The sequence below is a fragment of the Pan paniscus genome, chromosome X (genome assembly GCF_029289425.2).
Source record: "Pan paniscus chromosome X, NHGRI_mPanPan1-v2.0_pri, whole genome shotgun sequence".
Classification (NCBI taxonomy): Eukaryota; Metazoa; Chordata; class Mammalia; order Primates; family Hominidae; genus Pan; species Pan paniscus.
In genome coordinates this window covers 103,475,010-103,485,708 of record NC_073272.2, presented here as the reverse complement: position 1 = coordinate 103,485,708, position 10,699 = coordinate 103,475,010, and the positions used below count along the sequence as shown (strand labels likewise).

Here is a 10,699-nt window from a genome sequence, read left to right as displayed (position 1 = left end):
CAAGGAGGTGGTATGGGAAGTGAGGTTCCTTGGCCGTGAGGGGGAATAGCTTGCCACAAAGCCCCGAGTGGTTAGTGCCCGAAGCCAGGAGCACTTTAAAGTTGCCCCCCAGCAACTTTCCGTCAGGACTCAGAGCAGCGTTATCTCTACTGCTTCACTAACATGTGGCTCAGGGGGGAAAAATCATCCTCCCTTATCTCACTGTCAGCCCGAAGCAAACAGATGTGTTCCAGGTAGCCAGGAGGGTGTGCTCATACAGCTGTCTGGCACTGGATCCCACCCCCACCACCTGTGATTTCCGGAGGGCACGAATCTCGAAATTGGGACCAGGTACAGCCGACATTCATTGGTTGCTGACTATGTATCTGGCACCCCGTCTGCATCATCACCCTGGATCTTCACAACCACCTTCTAGAGCCCTATTCCACAGAGGAGGAAACTGAGGCTCAGAGAGGTCAAGCCACTTGCCCAACGCGGTACAGCCTCTAAGAGGCACAGCTGGGGTCTGAGCCCAGGTCTCCTCTCACCCCCAATCCCATGCTCTCAATGACTCTTGCTGTCGAGTCCAGTCCCACTAGCTCACATGAGTCCTAAGACCCAAACAGACGCTCTAATGGTGTTGTGTCTCTTTCCCATGTTAATGCAGCCTAGCCACACCAGTTGTCTCCAGGAAACAAAAGCACAGGAATGTCAAAGAGAAGAAATCATGAAAAACATGCTATTAAAAGTAAATCGCTCTCATTGCCCACCAAACTTTGTGTTCCAAACCCCAATGGATGTTCTTATTCTATCCCCAGATCTTTCCACAGAAGGGTGGCCACACATACAGGTTTTGCCTATTGTCCCACCCAATGATTCGTAGTGCCCCATTCACTCCGAAAGCTGCTCCCACATTTATTAGACAAGAACTTATGTGCTCACTTGCCTATGAAAAAGGCAAAGAAGCCGCACACATCAGGTCTTTGGCAACCCTGACACACAACGCTGAGCGAGGATCTGCAGCTCTCCCAAGAGAGAGTGGGCTCCTGCAAGAAGAAATAAGGAATAACCAGATGACGAATATGATTTAGAGAGGATTCCTAGTACAACGCAGCTTGTTTGGAACTGGAGAGGTCGCAGAACAGGAGTGGAAGAATGCGTGGAACGCAGAGCTCGCCCTAGTTGAGAGTCGGAAGGGTTGAGCACTTGCTCTGCGGCATACCAAAAGGGGAAATTCAGACACAGAGACATGCATCCAGGGAAGAAAATGTGAAGTGGCATGCGCAAGAGTGGACCATTTACAAGCCAAGGAAAGATCCCTGGAAGAGATCCTTCCCTCTTACTACTCAGAAGGAACCAACCCAGCTGGCGCTTTGATTTGGACTTCCAGCCTGCCTAAATGTAACCAATAAATTTCTGCTGTTTATGCCGCCATGTTTGTGGTACTTTGTCAGAATAGCCCTATCAAACTACTGGAGATTCTGTTGCCAAGCAGTGGGATGATGTGTTAAGGAACATCCGAAAGATTGGAAGAGGCCTTGGAACTAGGTAATGCATACAGGCTGGAAGCGTTGTGACAGGCATGACACAAGAAGCCTAGAGTGCCTTTAGGAAACGGCGGGGGGAAATATGAACACCAAATGACATTGAAACGAGGGTTAAGAAAGAATTCTTTGCTGTAGAGAAAGGATCTTTGACTTAGAGAATACATATATCATGATCACCAAAATGTTGCTAGAACTATGTGTGTTAAAGGTGCCTGTGGTGTGTTTTCAGACGGAGACTAGGAAGAGGTTATTGGAAGCACGAGGAAAGGCCATCCTAGTTTTACAGTGGCAAAGGTTTGAATTTGTAAGTGATGAACTTGCACATGTAGCTGATTTCTAGTGTTGGAGCTCAGGGCACACTATCCCAAAATGAGGGCTTCAGAAGTAGTCTCAGATGAAAACGATTTTCTCTGACATTCTTGGTCCTCTGGTCTCTCAGTCCCATTCAGCCCCAGGGGCTAAACTTAGAGACCAGAATCCCTCTTCCCGAAGGTGGGTCCTAGAAACCAGAAGCTCTTTTTTCTAAAGATAGTCACAAAACCTAGAAACGGTATTGTAATGTTTTCCACATTTTCATGTAAAAACTGTCCATGAAGAAATGATCGAACCTATGTTGTTTGGAGTCACAAGACCCCCATTCCAGAGAGGGTCCTGCCCCATATCTGGGAGGAAGGACTGTGTGCTCAGATAGGCTAAGCAGAGTCTAGACACACAGGCCTTGCTGGGTTCCCCCACTCCGCCTGTTAGCATTAGATCATAGCCTTTTTGTCCCATCGTATTTCTACACAGCTGTCCATACTCCTTTGAGCCCAGGCATAAAAATGGATAATTTCCCATGTATCTTTGGCTATTAACACTAAAGCCTCTGGGGATACACTTCGAATAAGTTGGTATGCCTTATGTCCTATGGCTCTGCGTTTTGTGACTTGAGCTTTCAGCAAAACTTAAGAGGACCAGGGGGAACCTTGGCCACTACACTGACAAACTGAGAAAAGTATTTAGATTTAATCTGGTTACTCCTAGATGCCTACAGTAAATGGGAGAGAAGTGAGAGAAATTAGCCAAGGAAGCACTGAGGAGAAGGAAGCCAGCACTGGATGATTCAGAAGGTACTCAAAGTATGCAGATACCTTGCTCTGGAAACAGGTGCAAGGGTGTGCCTGGAAAACCATTGGCCTAAGAGGAGAGGCATGTGCCTCACGGATCCAATCAACCATCTCTGCAGAAGTTAGGAATTGAGATATGGGAGATATGGGTATTCAAGGAAGATCTGTAGACAACTTCTTGCCTGATGGCCTGGACTCATGTGAATTCCATGGGAAGCCAACAAATTTTTGAGAATTTTATACGAGAAAAACGTTGCCAGACTGGATTGAATGGGACAAAGATGGGACGAAATGAAAGGAGGCTGTTAGAGTTCCTGGACTGTATCGGCAAGAAAGGGACTGACTGAGGTACCCAGCTGTGACCATTTCTTCATTTTTGAGACAGGGAAGAAGGACTCCAAAGTTGGGTCAGAGGTTGGCATGGCCGTCACTGCCCCCAACAACCAGGGGCACGGTACTAGGGGACTGGGCCATCTCTCTCTTCGTCCCAGAAACGGAGGTCACCTCCTGAGTTCCAGGCATTTGTCCCACCTCCTCGGTTTCAGAGGGATGGGCTGCAGCAGCCCAGGCTAGGGGGAGAGCCCCCACCCCGCTGCCCAGGGCTTAGGGTGTGAAGCTGTTACCCCATTGGGCCTGAAGGACAGAGCACTGAGCCCAGGCAGAATCTTTTCCATCCTTAGAATGTAACGGAATTTGCCCCCATTAGGTTTCAAAAGTGCTTACAGCCCACGTACTCCAGTAGTTTTTCAGATTTCCTGCTTTTGGTAGGATAAGCCCTATCCGGCACCAGTCCCACAACTGTCTTTCAGAAGCAGACAACGTGTCTAGCTTCACAGGTGCCGTGGTGGAGAGAATTCCCGCCTCAGCATGAGTCATACCTGGAGACTCACCCATTCCAGATATAGAAGATTATCAGGTGAGATATTAGAGAATTGACGTTGGAGGGCGTTAAGTCTTTGGGGATGTTGTGATGAAATGAATGTATTTCCTATGTGAGGACATTAATTTGTGCCGCGGAGTGGATGCAGAAGGTGTACTAGTATGGATGGAGTTGTGTCTCCCTACAATTCAGAGGTAGAAGTCCTGGCCCCCAGTGTTTTAGAATGTGACCTTTTTTGGAGAGAGTCTCTAGTCAGGTCATGTGGTTAAAGTGAAGTTATGAGGGTTGACCCTACCCAACAGGATTGGTCTCCTTACAAAAAGGTGACAATAGGTATCCAGAACTGTGGGATGAAAAATACATAGTGTTTAAGTCAGCCAGTCTCTGGAATATTTTTGCAGCAGCCCTAGAAAACTAATATAATAAAATACACCTCCAACAGCAGCATTAAAAGCATACAACCCATCGAAGAACCAAAGAAGCACACCCATGTAATCACAGGTTTCCCCTTCAACTCCCATTGAACATCCCTGGACAACTAACTCTTCCTAGTTCAGACCGGGAAACCTCATCACACATTGGGCTGTGGCTCCTCGGCTGCAGGTGCCTCACTGGCTGACAAGGATCTGAGTGGAGCTTGTGCTGCTCCATCGGACAGCATTCCATCATCCCCACGATGAACAGAGGCCAGGCATAAAGGTCTCCAAAAACAAAAGATTCTAGTCTGAAGAAGAGCAGAATCAGACAAATCTAAGCAAGTGGGATTCCATTTCTAGGGAGCCTAGAATAGGTATTGTTCCTTAAAATTTTTTATGTCATTTTCTCTGTACTGTCTTTGGGTCCTTGCTCATGTTTACGAATGAACTCCATGGTACAGGGAATGCTGATGAAAAGATTGATTGGACTATGTTTGTCCTATTCATCCTATTTTCCATACATTGATACTTCTTATTTGTTGTTTAAGCCGTAAAGCTATTTCCCTTACTTTGTGTTTTCAGTAAGCCACAGCTTGACATCATGATTGCTCACTAGGTTCCCCTTCTCCTCAATCACCCACTGAAATGCTATAGCAGATGTGTGAGCTCCTCTGCCCATCTTCACATCAAAGCAGCCTTTTTCTCTTTCTTCCTATAACTCACCGGCATCAGTCCCCTTGAACTCTCACTCTTCACTCCCCACAGCCCAATCAGAGTTCATTGTTAACGCTGTTTTACTAATGCTCCTCATTCATTTCTGAATTTACAAATGGAAAACACACACTCCAGGGTAAAATATCCCAATGGATACGGTTTCTGAAAAAGACATGTCAAATTACCCAGTAGACATGCAAGGATAATTTTAGAAATTTATTTGTATGTCCCATTTGACAGAAAGATTGGCGCTTTAAAGCAAAAACAATTAGCATAATGAGAAATAAGTCACTGAGTGAGATGCGGTGTTTTAGACCAGGTACACAGCTCTGTCTCTGGAAAGGAACAGGGTTCTGCCAAGCGTCTTTGGTTTTCAAAGTGTTGCTCCGGACATGTAGGGTCACCTGGCGGCACCGTCCAGAGCGATTTAGTTGTGGCTGATTTCGTGGGGGGTTTTTCTTGGTCTCCTTGTGCAGTGAGCATTTCTCTTCAACTATTTTCATGACATTTTTCTAATATTCTGCAAAAACAGAAAGTAGCAAATCCCAATGAGGGGACTTCTTGGCTCTACATCCTTTCTCTACGGAGCCCAAGTGGAGCTCTGGAGGTGACCTGCCCACGCTGCCCAAATGCACTACTCAGGGAAGCTCTGGCTACTATCCTGCCATGCCCCCATTTCCCTCTTGACCAAACGGTCCTCTGCCAAAGGTGGAATAATCTATCTGGCTATGTGTTGGGCCATCTGGGGTGGTTCTTTCCCACTTCTGATGGGCTCAAGAAAATTTTGATTTTTGTCATTTACCCAGCTTTTGTTTCATGGTTTGACTGAGAGTGCCACCCTTTACTGGTTTCTACGTATGAAGGAGAAGGGTTGTTTATGAGATGTTTCAAAATTCACGGGAAACATTTGACAAAAATGGCCACATATTGAGCTTCAAGGCACAATACAATAAATTCCTATGGGTCGCAATCCCAGAGTATGTTCTCTTGTCCACATACTCAGGCGGCTGGAGATCCTCTGAAAAGAAAAGCAATGGCAAAGTCAGCAGCTGCTCTGAAATTCAACAATACAGTCATAGGAAAAAGTGCTAAAAATACAAAGACTTGGGACCCAGAAGAAAGCACAATGAAAGCTAACCTATATTAACATTAACATGAATATTAATATGCAAATCTCTTGAGGAAATAAGCATTATCTAACTTCTCCTAAAGGCTGACCATCCTCTGCATAACTTGATGCTAGGGGCAAGGAACATATACTACTCCTAGCACTGGATTCATATCCTTAAATGACCATGATTACAAACGCTGAAAACAAAAACATCAGGTAAAGAATCACAACCCTGTCCCCCCAAACACCAGACTGCATATCAGTGCAAGGCTGTTGTGGGTTCAGCCTGGTTCACTGCCCCCACATTGGGACAATGACTGTTGCTCATAGACTGCAAGTCACTCATTGGCTACACCACTGAACACTAGGGCATGAGCCATTTCCGTGGACACTCCCTAAGCCTACTGACACAAACCTGGAAGTAACGAAGGTTTCTGTTTAAAAAGAAACGAAAAGATTATCGTCATGGCAAAAAAAGAATGAACTGCAATAGTGATCTCAGAGTCGAGGAAGCTGGAAAATGAATGGATTCTTGAAAATTTTATTTAGCTGTATGTACACTGTAACTTGGCCTCATTTGCTTATTTACATGGATTCGTGATGGGAGCGGTGTTGAAAACATTTAGGAGGGTTACCTTGCTTCTTGTATCAGCGTATTCACTTTCTCTGTTGCTGTATGGCATACAGTGAAGTTCTGGAAAATTCCACCATCCAGTCACAGGAGAATGAGACAGAAAAAGGTAAAGATCAGTGCAGTAATAATATCACCATATAGATAACCTAGAAACATAACTAACAAAAATGACCGTTTACGAAACTGAGGAAATGAAACACGATCACGGAAACACCCACTATTTTTCCTTGGAGCAAACTGCACTACAGATATATTGGAGCTGACAATGTTTAGTACTGAGGGGAAAATGCTTGAAACATCGCAGAATGCCACACGCCACATGCCCCCCAAGTCGGAAGGGCACCACCCACCCCAGCCTCCGGTGGTGTCCCCCCCTTGGCGAGCCACTGGTCTTTCAGGCCACATTCAGTGGCTCTGAAAAGACCCTTTGGGTTCCCGTGGTGCTCGGGTGCTCCTGAGGGAGCGCACTTGCTCCTGGTGTACCTGAGGACAGCCTTCGTGCCTTCGGACTCGGCGAGCTTGCCCATCTGCCCCGGCAGCAGCAGGCGCACAGCCATCCGGATCTCCCAGGCAGTGATGGTCTGGCGCTTGGTGGAGCGGGCCAGGCGACCAGCCTCGGTGGCGATGCGGTCCAATATGTCATGAACCAAAGAATCCGTGACACTCACGGCCTCCCGGGAAAGGCTGAGGCCCTGGTGAACCTGCTTCAGCACCCGGCGGAAATAGGTGGCGAAGCTGTCCCCGCGGCAGTTGGAGTGGCACCTGCGGGGCCCATGGCGCCCTCGCTTCCTCTGCTTGCTCTGCTTCTGGGCCATCGTGGAGTTGGCCTCTTTGGGCTCCTGGGTGATCAGCTGTTCCTCAGAGGTCGTCTCAGAGGAAGGTCCAGCCATGGCGGAGGCAGCGGCCATTAGATGGCACGACCAGACAATGGCGGTTGTGGACCGGGGAAGCCGGGGCACTTGGGTACGCAGCATGGCTCCACGTCTCGGGCCAGCTTCACGTCTGATTGGATGAAGTGTCACGCAGGGAGCCTCTCAGCAAACCTACCTGCGTTGAAGGTTACTGGATGGTCCCGTTGCGTGGCATCTCGTCAACCAATCACAGTGGGCGTCTGCGGGCCTAAGCGCCCCTTGTGGCCCAGCTCGGAGAAAGTTACACAGATAGATGCCTCACGGGGCAAAAGCGCATCCGCCCTTCTCAGCTGATCCATGCCACACTGTGAGCACTTTGAAGGGTGTCACTGAAAACTCCCAAAGTTTAGCAATTTCAGCTCATGATCCCTGAAGAGAGACAGACCTCCTGAGCCCAAGTCCATTATGCCGGAAGAATGACTGTGGCCACGTGTGGAACAATTCTCACCCATCTCAGAAGCTACTGTTATCCTGGGCTAAGCCACCCTGGCTTGAGCAGGAACTCCCAGACATGGCCGCCTGGGCATCAAAGGACCTAGCGGTCTGGCTCCGGGCTTCAGTACTGATCAACATCTTCCGTGAATCAGGAGAATGAGAAATGGCCATACCCCAGCCTCCAAGCAGACAATAGAAACAGAAAGGCACTTTTATTAAAAACATATGACAACACTCGACATCGACCAGGTTTAAAAAAATAATTAAAAAAAAAAAAAAGGAAAGCAAAGCAACCACCACAAATCACAACTCAAAAGCTGGAAATGGCTAATAAGTTTAAGAGATATTGGGTTAAAAAACATCGCCTTAAATCTCCTAGGAAGCCCCTGAGGGAGAGAAAGGGATTCCAGAAATGGAAATTATGTTCAAGTTAGAAACAGAGCTTTCAAGAGTCTCTGATAATACACGCAAAGGCATTCCTTAAATGCATTTAAGTAACATTAAGTTGCAGGAATTGAACAAGAAAGATTCTTAAGAAATGCTGAAGAAATAAAGGTCATCGATGAACTGTCATTTCAAAGGTCAGGCTTTCAAGTGTATTTCCTGTCATGTCTTTAGCAAACAACTTATTCTACTCCTAATAAATCGGTTCACGATTAAGAAGGACAAAAAGTCTCATTTTTGTTGTTAGATAAGATCGTATATGGTAAGCTCCGTGACTGAACTCTAGTACACCATTTCTGAACAGTCCCCTTTACAAATGATGATCTTATAAATCTACTTAAACGTTTAGCAAGACAATCCTTCTCGTAGTTTAGTACAAGGCACAAGAGACCTGTCCACAACAATCTCTGTATTCATATCAGTAAGTCAGCATGATATTTTTCTTAAAAAAAAAAAAAGCAAACAAAAAACAGGGAAAGAGCCACATCGTTTTTCTTCACAATCTGCAAGGTTAAACCTCCCAGGGAGGCTCTCACTGGTTCATTTCCGGGTCACCTCCTCACACTTTCAGCCATGGCTTGTGGTGCCTCAAGGGCTGGAAAGCCTTTATTGCCTGAGCCAGTGGTGACTATGGCATGAGCTGCTCTCACAGGATGTTCCCATCATCTACGTGATGCAAAATTGTAATATATAGTCCTTATTTTGTTTCTCTAATTCTTTTTTTTTTCTTTTTTTTGAGAAAACAATCTGTCACCCAGGCTGGAGTGCATTGGTGCGATCTCAGCTCACTGCCACCTCCACCTGCTGGGTTCAAGAGATTCTCCTGCCTCAGGCTCCCCAGTAGCTAACACTACAGGGATGCGCCACCACACCCGGCTAATTTTTGTACTTTTAGTGGAGACGGGGTTTTATCATGTTGGCCATGCTGGCCTTGAACTCCTGGCCTAAAGTGATCCATCCACCTCAGCCTCCCAAAGTGCTGGGATTACAGGCATCAGCCACTGCGCCCTGCCTGTTTCCTTAATTTTTAATATAGTCATAATCTTTATTGCATCAGGGTGTTTTCCATTTTATTTTAAGTTCGGGGGTACATGTACAGAATGTACAGGTATTTTAGAGAAGTAAACGTGTGTCATGGGGCTTTTCTGTGCCGATTATTTCATCACCCAGGCGTTAAGCCTAGTAACCATTAGTTATTTTTCCTGATCCTCTCCCTCCTCCCACTCTCCACCCTCCGATAGGCCCCAGTGTGTGTTGTTCCTCTCTATGTGTCCATGTGTTCTCATCATTTAGCTCCCACTTACAAGTGAGAACATGCACTATTTGGTTTGCTGCTTGTATTAGTCTGTTCTCACGCTGCTATGAAGAAATAGCTGAGACTGGGTTATTTATAAAGGAGGGAGATTTAATTGACTCACAGTTCCACAGGGCTGGCGAGGCCTCACAAAACTTACAATTATGGTGGAATGAAATGCAAGCACGTCCTTCTTCTCGTGGTGGCAGGAAGGAGAAGAAGTGCAGAGTGAAGGGGTAAGCCCCTTCTAAAACCATCAGATCCTGTGAGAACTCACTCACTATCATGAGAACAGCATGGGGGAAAGCACCCCCACAGTTCAGTCACCTCCATGTGGTCCCACCCTTGACACAGGGAGAGTATGGAAATTACAATTCAAGGTGAGATTTGGGTGGGGGACACAAAGCCAAACCATATCACTGTTCTTACAGTAGTTTGCTAAGGATAATGGCCTCCAGCTCAATCCAAGTCCCTGCAAAGGACATGGTGTCGTTCTATTTTATAGAGGCATAGTATTCCACGGTGTATGTGTACCACAGTTTCCTTATCCAGCCTATCATTGATGGGCATTTGGGTTGATTTCATGTCCTTGCTATCGTGAACAGTGCTGCAATGAACATACGCATGCACACGTCTGTATAATAGAACGATTTCTATTTCTTTGCGTATATGCCCAGTAATGGCATTGCTGGGTCGAATGGTATTTCAGACCTCAGGTCTTTCAGGTATTGCCACACTGTCTTCCACAATGGTTGAAATAATTTGCGCTCCCCCAAAGACCGTGCATAAGCGTCCCTTTCTCTCCGCAAACTTGCCAGCATGTGTTATTTTTGGACTTCATCATAGTAGCCATTCTGACTGATATGAGATGGTATCTCATTGTGGTTTTGATTTGCATTTCTCTAACATCAGTGATGTTGACTTTTTTTTATTTGCTTGTTGGCCCTATGTAGGTCTTCCTTTGAGAAATGTCTGTTCATGTCGTTTGCCCATTTTGTAATGGGGTTGTTGGTTTATTTCTTGTAAATGTGGTTAAGTTCCTTACAGATGCTGGATATTAGACCTTTGTCAGATGCATCGTTTGCAAAAATGTTCTCCCATTCGGTAGGTTGTGTGTTTACTGTGTTGAGAGTTTCTTTTGCTGTGCAGAAGCTCTTTAATTTAGTTAGATACCATTTGTCAATTTTTGCTTTTGTTGGAATTTCTTTTGGCATCTTAGTCATGAAAT

General features: G+C 46.1%; 1 protein-coding gene across 1 annotated transcript; it reads right to left on the bottom strand.

Annotated features, from left to right (window-relative positions):
• Positions 1-4,845: 4,845 nt before the first annotated feature.
• On the bottom strand, positions 4,846-9,390 carry LOC100969533 (histone H2B type W-T). The gene is made up of 3 exons (XM_003819650.6): positions 6,871-9,390; positions 6,389-6,447; positions 4,846-5,162 (listed from the first exon to the last, which is right to left on the bottom strand). Exons 1-2 carry the CDS (start codon positions 7,359-7,361, stop codon positions 6,411-6,413), a joined length of 528 nt encoding a protein of 175 aa, XP_003819698.1. The 5' UTR covers positions 7,362-9,390; the 3' UTR covers positions 4,846-5,162; positions 6,389-6,410.
• Positions 9,391-10,699: the final 1,309 nt, after the last annotated feature.

Bases quoted from the DNA above. Each gene is read 5' to 3' on its own strand.
- LOC100969533 (XM_003819650.6), bottom strand. From the start codon at position 7,361: ATGCTGCGTACCCAAGTGCCCCGGCTTCCCCGGTCCACAACCGCCATT. The intron at 6,448-6,870 runs GTACACCAGGAG...GGAATTTTCCAG, and splicing joins GGCACGAAGGCTGTCCTCAG to AACTTCACTGTATGCCATAC.